General features: G+C 46.6%; 2 protein-coding genes across 2 annotated transcripts in view; one reads left to right on the top strand and one right to left on the bottom strand.

The window, feature by feature from the left end:
• Positions 1–8588, bottom strand: part of stam2 (signal transducing adaptor molecule (SH3 domain and ITAM motif) 2) — a 94187-nt gene extending 85599 nt beyond the window's left edge. The window contains exon 1 of the mRNA XM_060828266.1: positions 8186–8588. Within this exon, the coding sequence (XP_060684249.1) occupies positions 8186–8225 (40 nt within the window). The 5' untranslated portion in view covers positions 8226–8588. The remainder of the gene's footprint in view (positions 1–8185) is intronic.
• A 7281-nt stretch (positions 8589–15869) lies between these two features.
• Positions 15870–26829, top strand: part of hacd2 (3-hydroxyacyl-CoA dehydratase 2) — a 41538-nt gene continuing 30578 nt past the window's right edge. The window contains exons 1-2 of the mRNA XM_060828271.1: positions 15870–16003; positions 24533–24650. Coding sequence (XP_060684254.1) covers positions 15876–16003; positions 24533–24650 — 246 coding nt within the window. The 5' untranslated portion in view covers positions 15870–15875. The remainder of the gene's footprint in view (positions 16004–24532; positions 24651–26829) is intronic.

Genomic DNA, 26829 nt, shown 5'->3' on the forward strand with positions numbered 1-26829 from the left:
AAAGTTGGCAACTCAAGTTGCAGCTGTACAGAACTTTAGTGAGGCCACATTTCAAGTACTGGGTATAGTTCTAATGGCCATTCCATGGTAAGGATGTGGAGGCTTTGGAGAGGGTGCAGAAGAGGTCTATCAGGATGCTGTCTGGATTGGAGTGTATTTGACACAAGTTTAATTGGGTAAAACTTGCATTGTTTTCATGAAAGCAAAGGCTGAGGAGCTTCCTGACAGAAGTATATAAAAGGTATGGAGAGGGTAGATAATTGGAGACTTTGTCCCAGGGTAACAACTTCAAATATTAGGGGGCATAGGCTTAAGAGAAGAGGGGCAACATTTAAAGGATATTTGCAAAGCAAACTTTTTTTTTCAAAAAAATACACAGGTGGTAGATATCTGGAACACATCACCAGGGGAGGTAGAGTCATAGAGTCAGACAGGCACACAGCATGGAAACAGAACCTTCGTTCCAACTTGTCCATGCTGACCAGATATCTTATGTTTAATTTAAGAGCCATTTGCCAACATTTGGCCTATATCCCTAATAAACCCTTCCTACTCATGTATCCACCCAGATGCCTTTTAAATGTTGTAATGGTACCCTCCTCCAGCACTTCCTCTGGCAGCCTGTTCCAGATACACACACCATCATCTGTGTGAAAAAGTTGCCTTTAGGTCCTTGTTAAACTTTCCCCTCTCACCTTAAATACTTACGCCCTCTAGTTTTTGACAAACCCCACTTCCCCACCACTATGGGGAAAAGACCCTGGCTGTTCACACTCTGGCGAGTTTTGAGAGGATTTGTAGCTCGGGTTGAGGTTCTGGATGTAGGTTTGGTTGGTAAGCTGGAAGGTTCATTTTCAGACATTTCATCACCATACTAAGTATGATCAGTGAGCCTCTAGATGAAGCACTGCTGATGATTCCTGCTTTCTATTTATATGTTTGGGTTAGCTATGTTGTTTCCTGCGGTGATGTCATTTCCTGTTTTTTTTCTCAGGGGATGGTAAATCGGGTCCAAGTCCATGTGCTTGTTGATAGAGTTCCAGTTGGAATGCCATGCTTCTAGGGATTCTTGTGTCTCTCTGTTTGACTTGCCCTAGGATGGATGTGTTGTCCCAGTCAAAGTGGTATCTTACCTCCTCCATATGTGAGGATACCAGTGAGAGAGGGTCATGTCTTTTTGTGGCTAGTTGGTGTTCATGTACCCTGGTGGTTAGTTTTCTGCTTATTTGTCCAATTTTGTGTTTGTTACAGTTCTTGCACAATATTTTGTAAGTTACGTTAGTTTTGCTTGTTGTCTGTACAGGGTCTTTCAAATTCATTAGCTGCTGTTTTAGTGTGTTGGTGGGTTTGTGGGCTACCATGATGCCAAGGGGTCTGAGTAGTCTCAGAAACCCTAGCCACTCTCCCCTACTTCAAAACATCTCGCAAAAGGCTACTCAAAACCCATGGCATCATGGTAGCCCACAAACTCACCAACACACTAAAATAACAGCTAATGAATTTGAAAGACTCTTATACAGACAACAATCAAAACTAATGCCATTTACAAAATATCGTGCAAGGACTGTAACAAACACTACATTGGACAAACAGACAGCAAACCAGCCACCAGGACATAACATCAACAAGCCACAAAAAGACATGACATGACCTTCTCTCACTAGTATCCTTATACGCAGATGTGGAAGGACACCACTTTGACTGGGACAACACATCCGTCGGAGGACAAGCCAAACAGAGACATGTACGAGAATTCCTGGAAGCAGAGAGGTCCAGTCAGAATGCCATCAACAAACACGTAGACTTGGACATGACTTACCACTCCCTGAGAAAAAGAACAGGAAATGACACCACCAAACCAAACAAACCCAAACATATACATAGAAAGCAGGAATCATCAGCAGTGCTTTGTCGGGAGGCTCACTGAAGATGTTACCTACATCTAAAAATGAACCTTCCAGCTCAGTGAGCAAACCTACATGTTCCCCCTATCCATGAAGCAGAAACAATAGCAATGTTTAAGAGGCAATTAACTAGACAGATGAACAGGCAGAAAATAGAGGGATACATATGCCACATGTAGACAGATGGGATTAGTTTAAAATGAATCATTGGCCCAACATGTCTGTATAAACAAAGGGCCTGTTTTTGTGTCGTCCTGATGTGTACTAAGATCAGCCTTCTCTCTCTTCTTGACCTGTACATCCCAGCTCACATGTCTAAGAAAATGTGAACAAAGCACACAGCTGCAGTCTGGCTAAGTAACAGAACCATTTCAGCACAATACCACAGAAACTGGCCCGCAATGAAGAAGATTTAAAAGAGGCAATGTTAACTTCTCTACTCCCTTTCATAACAATACCTGGTGGACAGGAGTTTAGGGGCTATAATCTTAGCTTACAGTTTGTGATATTGATATATGGTACTTATTTTATAATCACAAGAGATACATATTTTAAAAATGAATATTAAAGTTCTCTGGGGATCAGTTAGCTAGTCAGTTGATTGTAGTGCAGTGATGCCAACACAATGGATTCAATTCCTGCTCTGGTCAAGCTTACAAGAACTCCTTCTCAAATTCTTCCCCCTCACCTCGGCATGACGACCATCATGTTAAACAACCTTTGGTTGTCTCTCTCTCTCTCTCGCTCTACATGAAAGCAGCTCTCCATGACAAAAGAATTTTAAAAACCTTCATTCACACACATATACGCATATGAATTCCTCAACTAAAGATTCCAATAAGTAACTGTCAAATTTATTATTTCCTCCACAATTAATCTTTGTGGATGATTACATTCAAAATAAACAAAGTTATATAAAAATGATCGACATAACCGTTCCCAATCCTCACACCAAGTAACAGTACGTTAGGCTGTATTTTTCTGATTTTAAGTTGGTTGATCACTTTTCATGTCATTTTCTCTAATTAAAAATCCTTTTTAAAAATCAAACACTTTTGTTGCAAGCAATCCTTCAGGGAGGACCCGTATAGAATGCTACTAATTTTTCAGAGTTAATTCACACTCCAATACTGACTCAGCACAGCCAAAGGTGTGACAGAAGTGCAAAGCTTCAATCTGGTGGCATGCAGTGTTTTTAAATGTACAAATACAAGAATGTTTTCAGACATTTTAAAAGGTAAAATTTGTTGTCTCAAGTCCATGCTGCCTACAGTGCTACAGACATGCCATCTTCAAAAGTCCAGTGAACAGGAATTTTGAATTGGAAACAGAAACTGCTCAATAGTACAGTTTCTTTATGTTGTGACAGCTTTATGTCGATGTTGCTCACCAGACTGGAAATTGATTCAGGGCAGCAATCCAACCCAGCCTTGCTCAAGGGGCACTTTCAGAATTCTGCAAAGACAGAGTCTGTAACCTCCCAAATGGCTGGCTCCCAACTTCAATCAGACCATTATCATTAGTTCCAAATGAAGGTGAAGCATATCTTTCAGGGAAAATAAAAAATATATAAGTTCTATTTGTTAACTCTGTGTCTTTCCATGGACTGAATAGGATAAGCCTGCTAGGTTTATCTCCTCAGGGAGCAATGTCTCCCAATGCAGTCAATTCTAGGAATGTTTTGAAGCAAGTTCTTGAGGCACACAAAACAGAGCACTGTGTCAAACGAGACCCACAAATTCTTGAGCATCTGATGGCGTGCACGACACAACCACAGAAATTGGCCAATGCCATCCCTGTGCTCAACAATATCGGAAAATAAAATATTCATGCCAAGAAGAAACTAGTAAAGTATGTGCACAGATGTGCAAGTTCAGGAGCTCGATGTTGTTCAATTCGGGACCTGCATCTGCCTGCAGCATGTAACGTAGAAATGGGTTGACAAGGCCAACTGAGGTTCCCAAACTAGACTGTTATGCAGTGATGGCTACCAGACAGCGTGCAGCTTTTTGATGAAAGCTGGCCCAGGCTCCTGTGGGCCACACTCTCAAATCAATTCAAATTCTGAACTATATAAATTTTAAACAAGGCTGTATTTAAGGAACAACAACAATCCTGAACGGCTGTGAGAATTTATGTCTGTGTTGCTGGTTTATTATCTCCCCTGAAGCTACTAACACGCTGCAGAACAATTCCATAAGAATTTAATCTTTTTTAAATTTAAAGTTATTTTTCTAATCAATACGACACACCTCTGGAGCAGATGGAATTAACTTATGAGCACTGGGAAAAGGTGGCAGATAGTCTTCTTGCAGATCCACACAGGATTACTCCTGTTCCTTAAACTCAGTCTATAGTATTCGTTTTAAAACTCTTATGAACATAATTAGCAGTCAAGCATTTGACAGAGCAATACCTGAAGATAATTTGTGTCAGTGTCAACAGGGAGCTTGCAACATATTTATGCAGACAGTGTCTTAACAAAGTGTCACAATCAGAAAGAAGCAGATGGAGCATATGGTAATTTAAAGAGATTAAGGACAAGTTAACAAAAATGTTGCCCACCTTAGGTAATTCCCACTTTCCAACATTTATAACCTTCAGCTCAAACAACCATATCACTCTTATCCCACACCAAGTCCTGTTCACCCTCTACTTCTGTGCTACGTGCAATTTAAAAATCTGTGAATGCTCAACAATTCTCAGATAACACCACTTCTCTCATCCTGGCCTCTTACCTATCCTGGAATTTCACTGCTCCAAGATGGTCTGTCATGCCTGAGACCTTAGCTCCCCAAATCTCATCTCTCTCCTTCTCTCATCATCGCTAGATTTCTGGTTACAATTGCCAAATGCAGTCTGATGGCACATTTTCATAGAATGATTACAACACATGTCTGTGTTGATCAAATTCCCTTTCAAAATCCACCATTGCACCCGCCTCTACCATAGTCTAAGAAAATTTAATCCAAGCCCCAAAAACTTGCTGTTAAAAGCCACTTGCATTAGATCAGTCACGATTTTACTAACAAAGTTGGTTAGTTAGGCCAAATGATTGCCACCTGTTCCCATTTCTTATGATCTTAATTACATACCTACACAAGATCTTGAGGGTATACTAGACATCAACTGTATTACTGGATTTTACATTTCATTTGAGTTAGAATGTAGGATTTTTTTTTAAAGAAAAGGTTATGCTTGTCTGCAAAGGGAGCACACACATTTATGTTTAATGGCACTAGGTGACTTTATAGCGAAAGAGAACAACAAGGAAAGGAAGAATTAAGTTAAGACTCATTGATTGGGCCCTGGCGTACTGCATCCATTTCAGGACCTAACTCCTGTCAGGATGGCAAACTGAGGTTCTGCATAAGCTTATTAATGCCATTTCAGTGTTTAATAAAGGAAATCATGTTGCAGCTGTACAGTACATTGGTCAGGCCACTTTTGGAATACTGTGTGCAATTCTGGTCTCCCTGCTGTAGGAAGGATGTTGTGAAGCTTGAAAGGGTTCAGCAAAGATTTGCAACAATGTTGCCAAGATTGGAGGCTTTCAGCTATAGGAAGAGGCTGAATAGACTGGGTTGTTTTCCCTGGAGCTGAGGAGTGACCTTATAGAGGTTTATAAAATCATGATTAGGGTGAATAGCCAAGGTCTTTTCTGGGGGGTGGGGTCCAAAATGAGACAGAATAGGTTTAAGGAGAGAGGGGAAAGATTTCAAAGGGACCTCAGGGGCAACCTTTTCATGCAGAGAATGGTGTGTGTAATGGTATGAGCTGCCTGAAGTAGTGGTGGAGGCTGGTACAATTACAACATTTAAAATGCATCTGAATGAGTATATGAATGGGAAGGATTTAAAAGGATACAGCCCAAATGCTAGCAAGTGGGGCTGGAATTATTTAGGATATCTGGTCAGCATGGACGAGTTAGACTGAAAGGTCTGTTTCCGTGCTGTACATCTCTCTGACTCTAACAAAGGAACAACAGAGTGTCTAACTGTGGTTTTAGTAGAAATGACATACTTGCAAACATGACTAAATATACATTTGTAGCAAACATATGCAGATAGATATTGGTGCAGGGGATGAAGACTTTCAGTGGAGAGGTGGAGAAGAATATGAATTAGGAGGCGTAGGTCATTCAGACCCTCAAGCCAATGACCACACCTGTTTGTGGCTTCAACTCCACTTTTCTGTCTGCAGATATTTTCTGTTCAAGCTATTCAGTGATGTTATTATACACCTCTGGAGTAGATGGGACTTGAACTTTGGCCTCTTGGTTCAGAAGTTGGGACACTACCACAAGAGCTCTACATTTTTGCTTGCAACACTACAACCCCCAAACCCTGAGACTATCAATGAAAAATCCAACTACAACCTTGATTACATTCAACGACCCAGCTTTCACTGCTGTCTGAGGTAGAGAATTCCAGACTAAATCTTACAAGACAAGAAATTCCATCTGAAGTATGTATTCACTGCTCCAAGTTTCTTAGGGCGTGGCGGTGCTTGATGTACTTTTTACACATTAAGTAATCCTTCCGTAATAAGTAGTTTCATATCTTGTCAGCTTTCATACATATTCCCATTTTAAAGGCCCTACCTACGTGTCCTGAGAAATCTATACAGGTTGGATAAATGTGTGACTTAACTATAAGCACAGTTCCTTTTGAACTTAGAGCATCAAAATCCAAGGCAAAAGGAAAAAAAGAAAATACAATTAATGCAAGCTAGCAAATACATCCCATCTAAAAACAATATGCAGTCAGGTTCAAGTCCTAGCTCCAGATGATGGTCTGGTTTCTCCTCATGAAGGAAATCTAGAATTGGGGACATAATATCAGACAAAGGGACCACTTAAAAAAAGGGTGAGGCAAGGAGGAAAGTCTCCTCTCAGAGGACAATGTTAAAAATCACAAAAAAAAGCTTATAATCCAACAAGGTTTCCTCTCGGACAGTCACTCATCTTGGCAATTGTTGACCAGTGTGGATGCTATTGTGGAACACATTTGAGACCAGGATAGATTTTTAAAACCACAGGATATTTGAGAGTTTTGAGGCGGCGGAGAGGCAGAAATGACAGAGGTAAGTCGAGCTCAGATTAAGATCAGTTCAGCCATGATCTTAAAATGTACAGCGAAGAAAGCTCATGAGTCTGAATGGATTCCTCCTACTTTACACACACTGCAGTATTTTCATCTTGTCCCAACAGCAAAGGGAGACAAAATGAAAAATAAAAGTAAGGACCTGAGTTTCTCCAGCACTTTCCATTTATATTCCATCTTGAGCATCTGCTGCATTTTGGAACACAGGAATACAAGTCGACCATTCAGCCCCTCAAGTCTGTTCCACTATTCAATGAGGTCAAAACTGATCTGTGACCTACCTCCAAGTACCAACATTGGCCCATATCACTTAATACCACTGCTGAACAAACTTTACATCTAACACAGAAATTTTAACAACTGATCTAGCATCAATTACCATTTGGGGAAGAGAATTCCAAACCTCTATCACCTTGTTTGTATATCAGTGCTTCCATGGGTGAGTTGGACCAAAGGATCAGTTTCTCTGCTGTACATCTCTATGCCTCTAACTACTCTTATTTGACAGACTAAGATGAGAGCTTACAAAAGTTGCTCAAAAAATTTCAGCAGAGCAAATGAGAAGCAGCTTTGAGTGACAGAAGGACCAAAGACCTTACCAAAGACCTTCGAGGAATTAAGGGCTACAGGGAGAACGCTGGTAAGTGGAGATGAAATGCCCATCAGCCATGATTGAATGGCAGAGTGGACTCGATGGGGCGAATGGCCTTACTTCCACTCCTACGTCTTATGGTCTTAAAACAAAGATAAAGAAATCAAGTTTTGTTTTAAAACAAAAAAAATCACAATCCTTGAAAATTAGGGAACATTTTCTGACGCAACAAGTGGCTGAAAGGATGTAAATTCCACAGCAATTCTAAAAACAAAACAGACAAATCCTTTGGGGGTGGGGAAGTTGCAGGATTGTTGGAGTGGGGGGGGGCTGAAAAATTGGAGAGTCAAGGGAGGAGGGGCCGAACGGCTGCCTTGGATGCTGCATCATGCGCCGGGCAACATTTCCTGCTTCCCGTAGACCCCCCCTTTGGCTACCCCAGAAGCTGATATAATCATGTCATTCAGAAGTGATGTGTCACCTAAATAAAACTGTGTGTGTGTTTTAAAAGCCCCCCCCCCCAAAAAAGGGGTGGGCAGTGTTATTAAAATAAAACACTAAAAGTCCCTCACAAAATAACTTACCGACATCCTGGTCGAAGGGGTTCACGGCGAAGAAGGGCATGGCTGGGTTCACAGAAGGAAGATTTTCTTTTTTTTAAAAAGAAAGTGAGAAGTAGCCTTCTAGAGGTGGGCCGCAATCAGGCCGCGGCGTTTCTTCAGCTCGAAGCCCGCAGCAGTCGCTCCTCCGCCAGCCCCTGGAACATCCTAACAGTCGAGGCCTCCGACCAAGTCCCCCACTTTCGCTCTCGGTTTCTTTCACCGGCTAAAAGCCGGGAATTATTCTCAGCTTTTTTTTTCCACCTCACCCCCCCTCTCCAGGAGACGAAATGGCGTCGTGTGATGGGGGGGTGGATGTGAAGAAATTATAAAATAAATAATAACTTCACGCCGGTCAGGTGACTCCTCTTGGTCTCCGCCCCGCTCTCTTCCATTGGAGGTGGTCGCCGAGTGGTCCTCCAGAAGGATTCAGCCAAGCTAGGGGGCAGTATTCATCACCCGTCCGGGCACTGCGATTCGCTGTCTGCCGGGCCAGAGGGCAGCATCGCGGGATGTTCAGCAGACGGAATTTGCTGTCTGCCCGGCCAGGGGGCAGCATCGAGGGAGGCGTGGCAATTCATTGGCAGCCAGCATCGGGCAATGTACTGGTGTCGGGAAGCCAAGCTGGGAGAAAGGCAAGAGAGGTAGTTCGCTGTCAGCTAGTCTAGAGGGCAGTGTCGACGGGGTGCAGGGCAGATGCGGCGATGTAAGGTCATCCCGTCAGGAGGGCGGTATTGCCCCCTTTGAACGCATGGGCGGTAATTCAAGGTCAGCTAGTACAGGGGGCAGTATGGAGGTGGGAGTGCGTGAGTAGCAGTTCAATGTCAGCCAGTACAGGGGGCAGTATGGAGAGAGAAATGCGTGAGTAGCAATTCAATGTCAGCCAGTACAGGGGGCAGTATGGAGGTGGGAGTGCGTGAGTAGCAATTCAATGTCAGCCAGTACAGGGGGCAGTATGGAGGTGGGAGTGCGTGAGTAGCAATTCAATGTCAGCCAGTACAGGGGGCAGTATGGAGGTGGGAGTGCGTGAGTAGCAATTCAATGTCAGCCAGTACAGGGGGCAGTATGGAGGTGGGAGTGCGTGAGTAGCAATTCAATGTCAGCCAGTACAGGGGGCAGTATGGAGGTGGGAGTGCGTGAGTAGCAATTCAATGTCAGCCAGTACAGGGGGCAGTATGGAGGTGGGAGTGCGTGAGTAGCAATTCAATGTCAGCCAGTACAGGGGGCAGTATGGAGAGGTGTTGCTGGAAAAGCGCAGCAGGTCAGGCAGCATCCAAGGAGCAGGAGAGTCGACGTTTCAGGCATGAGCCCTTCTTCAGGAATGAGGAAAGTGTGTCCAGCAGGCTAAGATACAAGGTAGGGAGGAGGGACTTGGGGAGGAGTGTTGGAAATGCGATAGGTGGAAGGAGGTCATGGTGAGGGTGATAGGCCGGAGTGGGGGTGGGGGTGGAGAGGTCAGGAAGAAGATTGCAGGTTAGGAAGGCGGTGCTGAGTTCGAGGGATTTGACTGAGACAAGGTTGGGGGAGGGGAAATGAGGAAACTGGAGAAATCTAGGTTCATCCCTTGTGGTTGGAGGGTTCCTAGGCGAAAGATGAGGCGCTCTTCCTCCAGGCGTCGTGTTGCTATGGTCTGGCGATGGAGGAGTCCAAGGACCTGCATGTCCTTGGCAGAGTGGGAGGGGGAGTTGAAGTGTTGAGCCACAGGGTGGTTGGGTTGGTTGGTCCGGGTGTCCCAGAGGTGTTCCCTGAAGCGTTCTGCAAGTAGGCGGCCTGTCTCCCCAATAGAGAGGAGGCCACATCAGGTGCAGCGGATGCAGTAAATGATGTGTGTGGAGTTGCAGGTGAATTTGTGGCGGATATGGAAGGATCCCTTGGGGCCTTGGAGGGGAGTAAGGGGGGAGGTGTGGGCGCACGTTTTGCCTTTCTTGCAGTTGCAGGGGAAGGTGCCGGGAGTGGAGTTTGGGTTGGTGGGGGGTGTGGACCTGACGAGGGAGTCACGGAGGGAGTGGTCTTTTGGGAACGCTGATAGGGGAGGGGAGGGAAATATATCTCTGGTGGTGGGGTCCGTTTGGAGGTGGCAGAAATGATGACGGGGCAGTACAGAAGGGGTAATGCGTGAGTAGCGTTTCAATGTCAGCCAGTACAGGGGACAGTATGGAGGGGGGAATGCGTTTGTAGCAATTTAAGGCCATGATTTGAAGGTGCCAGTGTTGGACTGGGGTGTACAAAGTTAAAAATCACACAACACCAGGTTATAGTCCATCAGGTTTGTTTGGAAGCACTAGCTTTCGGTGCACTGCTCCTTCATCAGGTGATTGTGGAGAATAAGATCATAAGACACAGAATTTATAGCAAACGTTTATGGTGTGATGTATCTGAAATTAATATATTGAAAAAGACCTGCCTGTTAAGTCTCTCATCTTTTAGAATGACCCATGTGGATTTCAGTTCTTTCATGATCGAACATTTTTCAAGTTACATTCTCAAATAAACTTTAATGATAGGTGTCATGTCGACCCAGATAATCCATTGATTTAGAGATGCCGGTGTTGGACTTAGGTGTACAAAGTTAATGAAGGAGTGTGCCCCGAAAGCTAATGTTTCCAATAACAGACAATCAATTTTTCAATGTATAATTTCAGTTACATCACACTAAATTTTTGCTATAAATTCTGTGTGTTAGGATTGAGCCCTCTACTATCACCTGATGAAGGAGCGACACTCTGAAACTTAGTGTGCTTCCAATTTAACCTGTTGGACTATAACCTGGTGTTGTGTGATTTTTGACTTCATAATCCATTGAAAGTGTGAGCTGCCCTGTGTGAGGCTGTCAGTGCCCCAATGGTCAGACTGATTCTAATCTAAAAGAAGGGATTACAGAACCTTACGTGGATTCATGTAGTTTTTGAGCAAAATAAAATGTAATTCTGCAAGTACAAATAAACCCCACAAATTTGTATGTGTGTGTGCATGTGGGGGTGTGCGTGTGCAGGGGATATGAGTGTCTGTGAGAGAATGTGTGGGGGTAAGAGTGTATAGGTCTGTGAGAGGGTGTATAGGAGTGTATGTGTGAGCATATGAGAGAGAACTTGTTTATGAGAGAGGGTCTGTGTGAGTGTATGGGTCTGTAGGAGTGAGTGTGTGCCTGTCTGTAGGATGTGTGTTCTGGATTAGTGGTGCTGGAAGAACACAGCAGTTCAGGCAGCATCCAAGGAGCAGGAAAATCGACGTTTCGGGCAAAAGCCTTCATCAGGAATAAAGGCAGAGAGCCTGAAGCGTGGAGAGATAAGCTAGAGGAGGGTGGGGTTGGAGAGAAAGTAGCATAGAGTACAATAGGTGAGTGGGGGAGGGGATGAAGGTGATAGTTCAGGGAGGAGGGTGGAGTGGATAGGTGGAAAAGAAGATAGGCAGGTAGGACAAGTCATGGGGACAGTGCTGAGCTGGAAGTTTGGAGCTAGGGTGAGGTGGGGGAAGGGGAAATGAGGAAACTGTTGAAGTCTACATTGATGCCCTGGGGTTGAAGTGTTCCGAGGCAGAAGATGGTCTTTGGTAGCGGGTTTGTTTCAGGACATGGTTGAAGACCTTCAGGGCAGAGGAAATGACCTGGGAGTTGCAGTGAGAGAGGAACTCCTTGAGATTCCTGTAGAGAGAGGAGGAAAACTTCTTCAAGGCAGGCATCCTTGCAAGAGGATTTGCAGGAGGGTTAAAATCAACTAGGTAAAAACAATGACTGCAGATGCTGGAAACCAGATTCTGGATTAGTGGTGCTGGAAGAGCACAGCAGTTCAGGCAGCATCCGAGGAGCAGCAAAATCGACATTTTGGGCAAAAGCCCTTCATCAGGAATAAACGCAGAGAGCCTGAAGCATGGAGAGATAAGCTAGAGGAGGGTGGGGGTGGGGAGAAAGTGGCATAGAGTACAATACGTGAATGGGGTAGGGGATGAAGGTGATAGGTCGGGGTCGGGGGGAGGGTGGAGTGGATAGCTGGAAAGAAGATAGGCAGGTAGGACGTTGTCCAGTACTTCCCAGGAGCTGAAAAACTACGCCATGTTCTTCGCAGTCTGCAACACATTATCAATGAGGATGAGCACCTCGCCAAGAAGACCTTTCCCATGCCTTGACTTCTTGCCTTTAAACACTACCAAACCTCAACAGATCATCATTCACAGTGAACTGCCCAGCTTTCAAGACAACACCATACAACCTTGTCACGGTAGACTCTGCAAGACGTTTCAGTGCGTCGACACAGATACCACCATTACATGTAGGAACACCTTCCACCATGTACATGGCAGGTACTCATGTGACTCGGCCAACAATCAACAGACAGAAGTGTTTTCTCCCAATCAGGGAATACTTCTGCAGTCCAGGACATTCAGCCTCGGATCATCCTCCAAGGCAGACTTTGGACAGTCAACAACACAAAATGGCCAAGCAAAGGATGACAACTAAGTTCAGTACCCATGGGGATGGCCATAACTGGGACCCAAGGTTCATGCCACTACTGCAGGTGACCCCACTGCACTAGACGCATACACAGACACTCCTACAGGCACACACACACACACACTTATGGGCAGGCGTACACTCCTACAGACACATACAGTCATGGAGACCTCTCATACACAAGCTCTCTCATATGCTCAAAAGCATCCTCTCACAGATTTATACCTCTTTACACTCACATTCATCTCTCATCTTCCGCAACTACACTGGCACCACCCCCCACCTTTTCCTCCGCTACATCGATGACTGTATCGGCGCTGCCTCGTGCTCCCACGAGGAGGTTGAACAGTTCATCAACTTTACTAACACCTTCCATCCCGACCTGAAATTCACCTGGACTGTCTCAGACTCCTCCCTCCCCTTCCTAGACCTTTCCATCTCTATCTCGGGCGACCGACTCAACACAGACATCTACTATAAACCGACTGACTCCCACAGCTACCTGGACTACACCTCCTCCCACCCTGCCCCCTGCAAAAACTCCATCCCATATTCCCAATTCCTTCGTCTCCGCCACATCTGCTCCCAGGAGGACCAGTTCCAACACCGCACAGCCCAGATGGCCTCCTTCTTCAAGGACCACAGATTCCCCCCAGACGTGATCGACGATGCCCTGCACCGCATCTCCTCCACTTCCCACTCCTCCGCCCTTGAGCCCCGCTCCTCCAACCGCCACCTAGACAGAACCCCACTGGTTCTCACCTACCACCCCACCAACCTCCGCATACAACGTATCATCCACCGCCATTTCCGCCACCTCCAAACGGACCCCACCACCAAGGATATATTTCCCTCCCCTCCCCTATCAGCGTTCCGCAAGGACCACTCCCTTCGTGACTCCCTCGTCAGATCCACACCCCCCACCAACCCAACCTCCACCCCCGGCACCTTCCCCTGCAACCGCAGGAAATGTAAAACTTGCGCCCACACCTCCACACTCACTTCCCTCCAAGGCCCCAAGGGATCCTTCCATATCCGCCACAAGTTCACCTGTACCTCCACGCACATCATCTATTGCATCCGCTGCACCCGATGTGGCCTCCTCTATATTGGGGAGACAGGCCGCTTACTTGCGGAACACTTCAGAGAACACCTCTGGGTCGCCCGGACCAACCAACCCAACCACCCCGTGGCTCAACACTTTAACTCTCCCTCCCACTCCACCGAGGACATGCAGGTCCTTGGACTCCTCCACCGGCAGAACATAACAACACGACGGCTGGAGGAGGAGCGCCTCATCTTCCGCCTGGGAACCCTCCAACCACAAGGTATGAATTCAGATTTCTCCAGTTTCCTCATCTCCCCTCCCCCCACCTTGTCTCAGTCGGTTCCCTCAACTCAGCACCGCCCTCCTAACCTGCAATCTCCTTACTGACCTCTCCGCCCCCACCCCACTCCGGCCTATCACCCTCACCTTGACCTCCTTCCACCTATCCCACCTCCATCGCCCCTCCCCCAAGTCCCTCCTCCCTACCTTTTATCTTAGCTACTCTCTCTCATTCCTGATGAAGGGCTTATGCTCGAAACGTCGAATTCCCTATTCCTGAGATGCTGCCTAACGTGCTGTGCTTTAACCAGCAACACATTTTCAGCTGACTCACATTCATCTCACAAACATTCATACACCCTGCACACACACACACATACAAATAAGTTTGTGGGGTGAATTTATACTTGCAGAATTATATTTTATTTTGCTCAAAACTGCATGAATCCATGCAAGATTCTGTAAATTTTTATTTAAGATGAGAATCAGTCTGAACATTGGGGCACAGACATCCTCACACAGGCACCTTACACCTTCAATTCATTACCTGGGCCGCCTTGACAGCTATTGTTAAAGTTGGGTGGCACGGTGGCACAGTGGTTAGCACTGCTGCCTCACAGTGCCTGAGACCCGGGTTCAATTCCCGTCTCAGGCGACTGACTGTGTGGAGTTTGCACGTTCTCCCCGTGTCTGCGTGGGTTTCCTCCGGGTGCTCCAGTTTCCTCCCACAGTCCAAAGATGTGCGGGTCAGGTGAATTGGCCATGCTAAATTGCCCGTAGTGTTAGGTTAGGGGTAAATGTATGGGTATGGGTGGGTTGCGCTTCAGCGGGTCGGTGTGGACTTGTTGGGCCGAAGGGCCTGTTTCCACACTGTAAGTCATCTAATCTAATTCACTTGAGAATGAAACTTGTAAAAAGTTCTGGGATTAACATATGAAGACTTAACAAACAAACCAGGTCTTTTTCAAGATATAATTTCAGATCCATCATACTGTAAACTTTTGCTATAAATTCTGTGTCTGATGATCATATTCTCCACAACCACCTGATGAAGGAGCAGCGCTCTGAAAGCTAGTCCTTCCAAATAAACCTGTTGGACTGGAACCTGGTGTTGTTTAAATTCAAAGTCAGCCCCTCCAGCGAGTGGCACCAGGGGTGACATGAGGGAGGCGGGATCAGTAGTCAGCCAATCAATGAGGAGGGGTGGGGTCACCCAGTGTAGGGGCGGCACCAAGGGTGACTCGAGGGAGCAGTAGTCAACCAATCACTGAAGAGGGGTGGGGTCACCCGGTGTAGGGGCGGCACCAAAGGTGACATGAGGGAGCAGTAGGCAGCCAATCAATGAGGAGGGGTGGGGTCACCCAGTGTAGGGGCGGCACCAAGGGTGACTCGAGGGAGCAGTAGTCAACCAATCACTGAAGAGGGGTGGGGTCACCCGGTGTAGGGGCGGGGTCACCCGGTGTAGGGGCGGCACCAAAGGTGACATGAGGGAGCAGTAGGCAGCCAATCAATGAGGAGGGGTGGGGTCACCCTGTGTAGGGGCGGCACCAAGGGGTGACATGAGGGAGCAGTAGTCAACCAATCAATGAGGAGGGGCGGGGTCACCCTGTGTAGGGGCGGCACCAAAGGTGACATGAGGGAGCAGTAGTCAACCAATCACTGAGGAGGGGTGGGGTCTCCCGGTGTAGGGGCGGCATCAAGAGTGACATGCAGGAGGCGGGATCAGTTGTCAGCCAATCCACCAGGAGTCATCCCGTGCTGAGGGCGGCACCAAGAAGGGGGTGACAGGCGGCGTGGGGGGGGGGCGGGATCAGTAGCCAGCCAATCCATGAAGACGGGGTGGGGTCATCCTGGGGGTAGATAGTGCGCAGGCGCAGTAGCTCAGTGACGGTTTGATCACCATGGCGTCGGTTGGGAGTGGGCTTGAACATCAACGTGGGGCTCATGAAGGGCCGCAGAGGAAACGAAGGGGCCCGGGACCCCTCGCCACTGCTTACATGGTCATCTACAACGTGGTGATGACGGCCGGGTGAGAGCTTGCACTTTTTAAGCCGGGTCCCGATCAGCTATTCCGGCTCAGGGGCTGTTGGCAAATGACCATTTGTCTCGATAAGCCGCTGCTATCCCTCAGTGTTGGCTTAATTATTATAATAATGCAATAGGTTTTAGTAATGAACGAGTTTGCAATCCAAACCACGTTACTCCTCCGTGTTCCCCTCTCTTGCAGGATTGTTTCCTATTTCTGAAAGGTTCCTGAGTGAGTGACCCTATGACACTGGCCCTGGGAGGGAAACGGCTATGATTTGCGGGACTTGCATTTGAAATGCAGCAAGGGTCGGCAAATCAGCGCATCGGAAGAAAAAAAATAAACCCTCTTGCTTTTCCTTCCACCGAAACCGCATGTGCACTAGTGATTAAGTACGTCCAGCTGCTAATTGCTGGTGAATACTGTTATAACGCAACAGCGAACTTTGTTCTGCTTTTCTGTTCCCGTGTTACGAAACCCAACTGATTTCGTTCTGTCATAACAACTCTCCCCTTCAGGTCTTTGGGTGGTACAGATTGAACTTCCCGCTGAGCGAAGTTGGCAAGCTTTGTAGGCAATAGTGAAAGCAGCTGCAAATGTGTTGCTGGTCAAAGCACAGCAGGCCAGGCAGCATCTCAGGAATAGAGAATTCGACGTTTCGAGCATAAGCCCTTATGTTCGAAACGTCGAATTCCCTATTCCTGAGATGCTGCCTGACCTGCTGTGCTTTGACCAGCAACACATTTGCAGCTGTGATCTCCAGCATCTGCAGACCTCACTTTTTACTAATAGTGAAAGCAAACTAAGGGCTTGGTACATATTTTACTGGAGATTTGGTGCAAATGTGTTATCTCCAAATGGCAGCTATCAGCAAGCAAGTTGACTCCCTGTCCTTGGATTGAAAGTAATGATTTTTTTGCCAGTTTATCCTTTGCAGTATATGCAGAAGTTGGCGTTTCACTTTCCTTGGGGAGAAAGGAATGTTTAAGGTTATCAAAGGATGTCTTTATTTATAGCCCTCTCAATTGTGACTTTTGGGTGGATTGTTTGTTTGTTAGGCCACAATGTTCTTGTCACTGAACTATAGGCTAGGATGTGATTACACCAGAGAGGCAGTGGAAGAAATTTACCAAGATATTTCCTGGGCTGGATTAATTCAGCTATGAAGGGAGAGTAGATAGACTGGGATTGTTTTCTTTAGAGCCAGTAAAGCTGAGAGGTGTGGGGTCTGGGGAAGGACTGATCTGAAATGTTTAGAGGGGCAATGATAGAGATTAGTTTAGTTCCCTACAGAATGGAAACCGGCCACTAGGCCCAACAAGTCCACCTTGCACTATGAGTAACTTAGCATAGCCTGCACATCTTTGGATTGTGGGAGGAAACTGGAGCACATGGAGGAAACCCACACACACTGGGAGAATGTGCAGACTCCACACAGACAGTCACCCAAGGTGTGGATCAAACCTGGGTCCCTGGTGCTGTGAGGCATTAGTGCTAACCACTGAGCCACGGTGCTGCACTTAAATAGGAACGTATACCTATCCCCTTGGTTAATAACCAGAAGCACAGTCTTAAGGCAGGTGATTTGAGAAAAATATTGTTACCTGAAGTGACGTGCCATAGCATTCAAGGCTGAGGGATACGTGCTGGAAAATGGGATGATGAAGGGTTTACGAACATAGCGTCGATTCTCCAGCTGCTTGACTGGCATAGACACAATGGGCCAAACAGTCTCTTTGTTTGACAAAGTAAAAAGGCTTTTGAAGGAAATAAACATCTTTTTCTAAATAAAAGCAGAAAGGCTTTTGTAGGGTATTGGGATCTCTCCAGACATGTGACTGTAGGAAACTGGCAGCCAATTCATGTTCATTGTTTCCACAAGCATTGCAGGAATAAAATCTTCTATTGATGATGATGATGATTGAAGATAAATGTTGACCAGGACACCAACTCTGGGAGTTTGAAGGGAGCATAGGAACAAAAGGAGCCATTTTTCACTTGAGTCCTGTTCGCCATTAACTAAAATAATGGTTGATCAGTGACCAAGCTCCATATACCTAAATTTACCCAATGTCCCTTTAGGTTTTTGACAAGCAGTGGTATTATCAATCTGAATTTTTGAAATCCACAATTGATGTCCCATTCATTACTCTTTGGGTGTGAAATTACAAACTTCTAAACAGACATGCAAGTTAAGAGCAGGATGAAGCCATTCAGCCCCTCTAGCCTGTCCCCATCCCCATTAATAAGGTCACTGTAATTTGTAGTTCACATTTCAGTCAGTCCCTGATAAGCCTGGATCTGAAGGTTATCAAGAATCTAGACACACATTTTAAAAACATTTAGAGAACTCCTCCAGCTTTGAAACTTTTCTAATCTGCTAAAATGCATTTTTTGGTAGTTGCTTTTCTTTTAATGTTAAACTAGTTTTTGTCTGATTTTAAAGACACTTTACAACGTGATGAAAACTTAAATGAGCTTCAGAATGAATTTTCTTTTAATTATTAAGCAGACTGGAATTCAGACTTGATTACCCTCTGCATTTACTCCAGTATTGCTAACCTCATACATTGTCCTCATAAATGAGTCTATTTTAGGAAAGTGCCAAGAGATTGCACTTGTCCTATTATTGGTGCCTTCTGCCTTTGTTGCAGTACAGTGTTAGAGAAATAAAGGGGGGGGGCACAAAAATTACAAATATCTTTTCCTGATCGGAAATGGAAATCTAATGAGCAAACCCCCCCCCCCCCCCCCCAATCTGCTGCCTCAGTCAGTAGGGGGTAACTGACCTCTTGTTGACTTGAGGTTTATATTAATTGGTCTGCAACCTTAAACATTTGTGGCAGCAGAATAATACAGCAGGCGTGAGATGATTGAAGTCGTGTGTTACTATTAATACTGTCTAAAAATGCTTGTCTTTACATAAATGACCTGAATACCACTGAAAAAAGATATGTTGCTGGCATTTAAAATATGATGTTCTTAGATTCACATGCCGTATTTCAAGGGATAGAGTATGAGTGGGCAGAATAGTGTTTTCCAAATTTTGACCATGAGCCCATTTAATGTCTTAAATTGACCCTGTCACCTCACCTTAAAAACTGAAAACTTGGAGGGAAAATTCTATGAAAGCAGAGGTCAGTAGGGAAAAGACAAGTGAGAGAGGAGTCGGAGCTCCCCAGCAGTCATTGCTGTCCTGGGGTTTGGAACTCCCAATTTCACTTTGTGACTTCCACTGTGCTTCTGACCTCCACTTTGGGAAGCTCTGGGATTGAATCATAGTTATATACAGAACCTTGATTAAACCACAGTTGGATCACCACGCAGAATACAGGTGTGACTGGGTCAGCATTTATTTACCATCTAATTGCATTAGTGAAAGTAATACTAAGCTGCCTTGATGTGACTGTCCGAGGGGTACAACTGCACCTATAGTGTTAGAAACTAATTCCAGGATTTTGACCCAGTGACAGTGAGGAACAGTGATACACTTTCAAGTCAGGATGGTATGGGGCTTAGAGGTGCTCCCCACACTTTTGCTGCCCTTTCCTTTCTAGTTGGCAGTAATTGCTGGTTTGGAAGGACCTGGGTAGGCACACTTAGGATGCAAGTTGGGAAAAGCTGCAAGTCTTTTGAAGGTGTCAGGGCAAATTAATAAGCCAGTAACTGAAATGTAAGCATTTTCAGCTATATGCATCAAAGTCAAAGAAAGTCATGTTAAACCTTTACAAATCCTTGATTAGGTGTCTAATGGAGTGCTCTTGGCAATTCTGAACACTGCTGTTTAGGAAGAATTTCCATGTCTTCGAGGAGATTCTGGAATGTTTAGCAGCATAACGCCAAAGAAAAAGGGCTTTCTCAATTATGTGGACAACTTGGAGAACCTGAGATTGTTTCCCCTTGGAGTATGAAAGGTTAAAGTGTTGGAAATGAATGGCAGTATTCAGAAAATCGGGTTTAGATTAAGGAAGGAGGAGAAAGTCTTAGGTTTTTTGGCAAATTATTTTAAACCTAGAAAGGAGATGTTTTTATGTAGTGGGTTGTTAAGATCTGGGGGAAGTTACTTTTTTAAAAATGAAACATGTGTTGGGCCAGCATTTTTTTTAGATTAGACTTAGTGTGGAAACAGGCCCTTCGGCCCAACAAGTCCACACCGACCCGCCGAAGCGAAACCCACCCATACCCCTACATTTACCCCTTACCTAACACTACGGGCAATTTAGCATGGCCAATTCACCTGACCCGCACATCTTTGGACTGTGGGAGGAAACCGGAGCACCCGGAGGAAACCCACGCAGACACGGGGAGAACGTGCAAACTCCACACAGTCAGTCGCCTGAGGCGGGAATTGAACCCGGGTCTCAGGTGCTGTGAGGCAGCAGTGCTAACCACTGTACCACCGTGCCGCCCACGATTTATTGCTCATCCCCGGTTGCCTTGAATAGCTTATAGTGAGCTGTTAGCTTGAACCTCTGCAGTCCATGTGCTCGAGTGGCAGATTCTGAAGGGCTTCCTGAAAGGCAGTTATCAAGTGGAATGTTGGTTGATGTGGAATAACTTGGAAGGAAAGAACTGGAGTGTGAACCTAAATTAGACAACATTTTTTAAACAGATATAAAAACCCAACAAACTGTGGATGTTGTAAATCAAAAACAAAAACAACCTGCTGAAAAATGTCAGCAGGTCTGGCAGCATCTGTACAGAGAAATCAAAGTTAATGTTTTGAGTCTGGTGACCCTTGCGTAGAACTGCCAGACTTGCTGAGCTTTTTCAGCAATTCTTGTTTTCTGTTGGCATAGGTATGCTGGGCTGAATGGTTTGTTAGACTTAAGATTCTGCATGACCATTCAAAACCAGGTCCAGGCTCAGCTGTCATGACTCTCTGCTGTATCTGGACAATCTATTAACTATATCTATCTATTAATTGTTCTGGCTTGGAGACTGCAGATATCTGGAATTGTAAAGTGGTCTTAGTGACCATCGCAACAATGACCAACTATTGTTTGTTTTGATCTATCCGGATCCCGCGTGTCCTTCAGGGAAGAAAATCTGTTGTTCTTGTGTTTTAAAGTACCAATCTGAGACGCCTTGGGAATCCCGGGACTTGTAGGAGAAAGTGAGGTATGCAGATGCTGGAGATCAGAACCTAAAATGTGTTGCTGGAAAAGCGCAGCAGGTCAGGCAGCATCCAAGGAGCAGGAGAGTAGACGTTTCGGGCATGAGCCCTTCAGGAATGAGGAAAGTGTCCAGCAGGTTAAGGTAAAAGGTAGGGAGGGGGGACTTGGGCGAGGGGTGTTGGAAATGGGATAGGTGGAACGAGGTCAAGGTGAGGGTGATGAGATGGGGGCAGAGAGGTCAGGAAGAAGACTGTAGGTTAGGAAGGCGGTGCTGAGTTCAAGGGATTTGACTGAGACAAGGTGGGGGGAGGGGGAATTAGGAAACTGGAGAAATCTAGGTTCATCCCTTGTGGTTGGAGGGTTCCTAGGTGGAAGATGAGGCATTCTTCCTCCAGCCGTCATGTTGCCATGGTCTTGCGATGGAGGAGTCCAAGGACCTGCATGTCCTTGGTGGAGTGGGAGAGGGAGTTGAAGTGTTGAGCCACAGGATGGTTGGGTTGGTTGGTCTGGGTGTCCTAGAGGTGTTCCCTGAAACTTTCCGCAAGTAGGTGGCCTGTCTCCCCAATATAGAGGAGGCTGCATTGGGTGAGTAAATGATGTGTGTGGAGGTGCAGGTGAATTTGTGGCGGATATGGAAGGATCCCTTGGGGCCTTGGAGGGAAAGGAGCGGGGAGGTGTGGGCATACGTTTCGCATTTCTTGCGGTTGCAGGGGAAGGTGCTGGGAGTGGAGGTTGGGTTGGTGGGGGGTGTGGACCTGACGAGGGAGTCACGGAGGGAGTGGGAGATCCTCTGAGGTGATGAGATTATGGATGGTCTGGGAGATGATGGTTTGGTGGTGGGAGGTGGGGTCATAGTCAAGAGGGCAGTAGGAGGAGGTGTTCACGAGCTGGCACTTAGCCTCAGCGGTGACCTGGACCATCTCAGATTCCTCCCTCCCCTTCCTAGACCTTTCCATTTCTATCTCGGATGACTGAATCAACATGGACACTTACTACAAACCGACCGACTCCCACAGCTACCTAGACTACACCTCCCACCCTGCCCCCTGTAAAAACGCCATTCCTTACTCCCAATTCCTTTGTCTCCGCCGCATCTGCTCCCAGGAGGACCCGTTCCAATATCGTACAGCCCAGATGGCCTCCTTCTTCAAAGACCACAATATCCCCCCCCCCCCCCCCCCCCAGACGTGATCGACAATGCCCTCCACCACATCTCCTCCACTTCCCGCTCCTCTGCCCTTGAGCCTCGCCCCTCCAGTCGACACCAGGACAGAACCCCACTGGTCCTCATCTACCACCCCACCAACCTCCACATACGTCATATCATCCGTCGTCATTTCTGCCACCCCCAAAACGGATCCCACCACCAGGGATATATTTCCCTCCCCTATCTGCGTTCCAAAAAGACCACATTTCCACCCCCCCCCCGGTGACTCTCGTAAGGTCCACACCCCCCACCAACCCAACCTCCACTCCCGGCACCTTCCCCTGCAATCGCAAGAAATGCAAAACTTGCGCCCACACCTTCTCCACCCCCCCCCACCCCACTTCCCTCCAAGGCCCCAAGGGATCCCTCCATATCCGCCGCAAATTCACCTGCACCTCGACGCACATCATTTACTCACCCAATGCGGCCTCCTCTATATTGGGGAGACAGGCCACCTACTTGCAGAACGTTTCAGGGAACACTTCTGGGACACCTGGACCAACCAACCCAACCGCCCCGTGGCTCAACACTTCAATTCCCCCTCCCACTCTGCCAAGGATGTGCAGGTCCTTGGACTCCTCCATCACCAGACCATAGCAACACGACGGCTGGAGGAAGAGCGCCTCATCTTCCGCCTAGGAACCCTCCAACCACAAGGGATGAACCTAGATTTCTCCAGTTTCCTCATTTCCCCTCCTCCCCCACCTTGTCTCAGTCAAATCCCTCAAACTCAGCACCGCCTTCCTAACCTGCAATCTTCTTCCTGACCTCTCCGGCCTATCACCCTCACCTTGACCTCCTTCCACCTATTGCATTTCCAATGCCCCTCCCCTAAGTCCCTCCTCCCTACCTTTTATCTTAGCCTGCTGGACACACTTTCCTCATTCCTGAAGAAGGGCTCATGCCCAAAACATCGATTCTCCTTCTCCTTGGATGCTGCCTGACCTGCTGCGCTTTTCCAGCAACACATTTTCAATCCTGGGACTTGACCTATAGGCCTCTCTTGGTTCATCCTGGAGATTGTACTCTGTGGTAGTCTGGAATATGAAACTTTTAGAGACAGTTTAGTTTATTACCTTTTTTTAATTTACCAGTGGCATCTATGTTACCCTATAAGATAGTTCAAGCCTGGCTTGTAGGTATCTAAGGTTCTAACTCTATTGGCAGATTAGCAGCACCAGCTCTTACCCCTAAGAGTGCTTTCGGGCTACTCTTATTGCCGCAAACAAGCTATCTTTATACAGAATTTGGTATTAGTTAAAAAAAAATGCCACATGTCCTTAATCAGATAAGCAGCAATAAAATGGCAAAAATTTGCAGAAGTAGAGGAACTCATTTGACAGGTTTGTGTATGCTTGACTAATTAAGCTGCGTGCATGTCAAAGTGGGAAACCTTGATCAAGCCAGGCCCCAAGTGGCTGATTGCTTTGACATTTCCTTTTAACTGTATATCATAATAAGGAACTAGTCTAAACTATGTGGAAAGGTCATGAGGTAAACTTGTTCAACTAACATGTCTAATACCATTGTCCTACAAAATGGCTTTTTCTTTTAAAATCATCTTAGATTCCCAGAATGCAAATTAAATTCATAACGTTCCCAGATGTCGAGCATCAGGGCACAGTACACAAACATTCAATCCATGACAAACCAGTGTTCACTCAAATCAGACCACAAAGTTATTCTTTCCATTGGCTTCAGTCCTGGCTGTCTGTCCCTGACACCCTTCAGTCAGTGAATGAAATGCCCCCCTCCCCAGCTGCCAGTCAAGCACTTACCTGCATTTCCTTAGCAGATGTATAACATGTAAGGCTGCAAACTTTCTCACTTATATAAACGTGACTCCAGATGCACAGTAATGTGCGGTTGACTCTGAACTGTCCTCTGGAATAGCCAAGCAAAGCACTTAGTTCAAAGGCAATTGGGGATGGATAACAGATGCTGGTTTCGCCAGCAGTGCCTACATCCCGAAAGAGTTGTTGGTGTTGAGACAGGCATGAAACTGTTGGGACTCTTGTGAAGGGGAGTTGCAACTGATGTGGTTGAAGACAACTTAACACTGTGCAAGTAGGAACTGCTGCTCCCATACTGTAGCTAAATAAACTGGATTAACCAAAAGAGAGATGCTGGTGTCCTTAATGGCTGTGACACCAGGTTTGCTGCTGTACAGTACAGCAATTTTACTTGATAAATATTCTGTTTCTTCAGGTGGTTGGTCATCGCAGTGGGTTTGATCCGAGCTGGCTTGGCAAGGGGCACGTACCATGGTCTTTATTATTCCATCGAGAAGCCACTGAAGTTCTTTCAGACAGGAGCTTTGCTGGAGGTGGGTAACGCATATGGTGTCCTTTTATGGAGAGCAGTTATGGCTGGGGCCTCCTTTGGCATGATGTGAGAAACATGTTGTAATATTTATTTCACTCAACTTTGTGCTGTTGCAGAGTTTGTAGCTCAGCAATGCTGTTGTAATTCTGGTAATGGTAGAACTGCTTATTATTCAAAATGGATGTAGCCCTTTATGAACACATCAACCATCTTGTATCTTAGAACCAAACAGGGATTGTGTAATGTTTCTACCCCTATTGGATGGTGCAAGAACTGTCAATTGCTTAGTTGTTTTGGTACTAAAACTTCGCTGGTTAGTGCCTGGCTATATTGTGGTTAATCTACACAAACCACAGGAGGACTTTAGTGTGCAGGTTAAGATTAGATTCTCTACAGTGTGGAAACAGGCTCTTCAGCCCAACAAGTCCACACCGTCCCTCCGAAGAGAAACCCATTCCCCTACGTGATATTTACCCCTGACTAACGCACTTAACACTGTGGGAAATTTAGCATGACTAAGTTACTTGACCTGCACATCTTTGGATTGAGAGAGGAACCCGGAGCATCCAGAGGAAACCCACGCAGACTCGGAGAATGTGCAAACTCCACACAGACAGCTGGGAATCGACCCTAGTGCTGTGAGGCAGCAGTGCTAACCACTGAGTCACTGTGCTGCCCACAAATAACTTCAGGCTATTTGAATAAAGCTGAAGAGAGCTGCAAATGTGTTGCTGGTCAAAGCACAGCAGGCCAGGCAGCATCTCAGGAATAGAGAATTCGACGTTTCGAGCATAAGCCGTTCATCAGGAATAAGAGAGAGCAGCCAAGCAGGCTAAGATAAAAGGTAGGGGGAGGGGCGATGGAGGTGGGATAGGTGGAAGGAGGTCAAGGTGAGGGTGATAGGCCGGAGTGGGGTGGGGGCGGAGAGGTCAGGAAGAGGATTGCAGGTTAGGAGGGCGGTGCTGAGTTGAGGGAACCGACTGAGACAAGGTGGGGGGAGGGGAAAGGAGGAAACTGGAGAAATCTGAATTCATACCTTGTGGTTGGAGGGTTCCCAGGCGGAAGATGAGGCGCTCCTCCTCCAGCCGTTGTGTTGTTATGTTCTGCCGGTGGAGGCGTCCAAGGACCTGCATGTCCTCGGTGGAGTGGGAGGGAGAGTTAAAGTGTTGAGCCACGGGGTGATTGGGTTGGTTGGTTCGGGCGGCCCGGAGGTGTTCTCTGAAGCGTTCCGCAAGTAAGCAGCCTGTCTCACCAATATAGAGGAGGCCACATCGGGTGCAGCGGATGCAATAGATGGTGTGTGGAGGTACAGGTGAACTTGTGGCGGATATGGAAGGATCCCTTGGGGCCTTGGAGGGAAGTGAGTGTGGAGGTGTGGGCGCAAGTTTTACATTTCCTGCGGTTGCAGGGGAAGGTGCCGGGGTGGAGGTTGGGTTGGTGGGGGGTGTGGATCTGACGGAGTCACGAAGGGAGTGGTCCTTGTGGAACGCTGATAGGGGAGGGAAGGGAAATATATCCTTGGTGGTGGGGTCTGTTTGGAGGTGGCGGAAATGGCAGCGGATGATACGTTGTATGCGGAGGTTGGTGGGGTGGTAGGTGAGAACCAGTGGGGTTCTGTCTTGGTTGCTGAACCCAAGAGGACTGACTGTCCACCCCCCCCCCCCCCCCCCCCCCCCCCCCCCCCCCGGAGGTCAACCTGGCGCCAGGAGTCTACCTTAGGCTGGCTAAACAGAATTGCCCATTTGCTCTGTCTGACACATGCAGAAAACCATCAACCTTTTATAGCCCTGTCATTACGTATGCATATGTTGCTTACCTTTCATCTTTTACTATAAACAGAAATCTTCAGTCCTAGTCTTTCTCTTATCCTGTCTCCAGGAATCTGTTTGCACTCTTGTATGCTGCCAAGGCTGTTTCAGGCCTTAGATTCCTTTTCAGTCACATCCCCTGGCATGGATCCTTGTGGTGATCAAAGTTTATGTCTGCAAAAAATGTGCCTTACGGTACTAGCCTATAAGATATCATCTACTCCTGTTTTTTTTTCATAAAATCTGATTTAATTCCCACTACATCTGCAAAAGGACAGAAGAGTAGGTGCTGGAGGTCTTAAAACACTAAAAGGTAGCTAAATCCTTGACCTGATCAAATGTATCCCATACCATTGTGGGAAGTTAGGGAAG

The sequence above is a fragment of the Hemiscyllium ocellatum genome, chromosome 7, assembly GCF_020745735.1.
Source record: "Hemiscyllium ocellatum isolate sHemOce1 chromosome 7, sHemOce1.pat.X.cur, whole genome shotgun sequence".
Classification (NCBI taxonomy): domain Eukaryota; kingdom Metazoa; phylum Chordata; class Chondrichthyes; order Orectolobiformes; family Hemiscylliidae; genus Hemiscyllium; species Hemiscyllium ocellatum.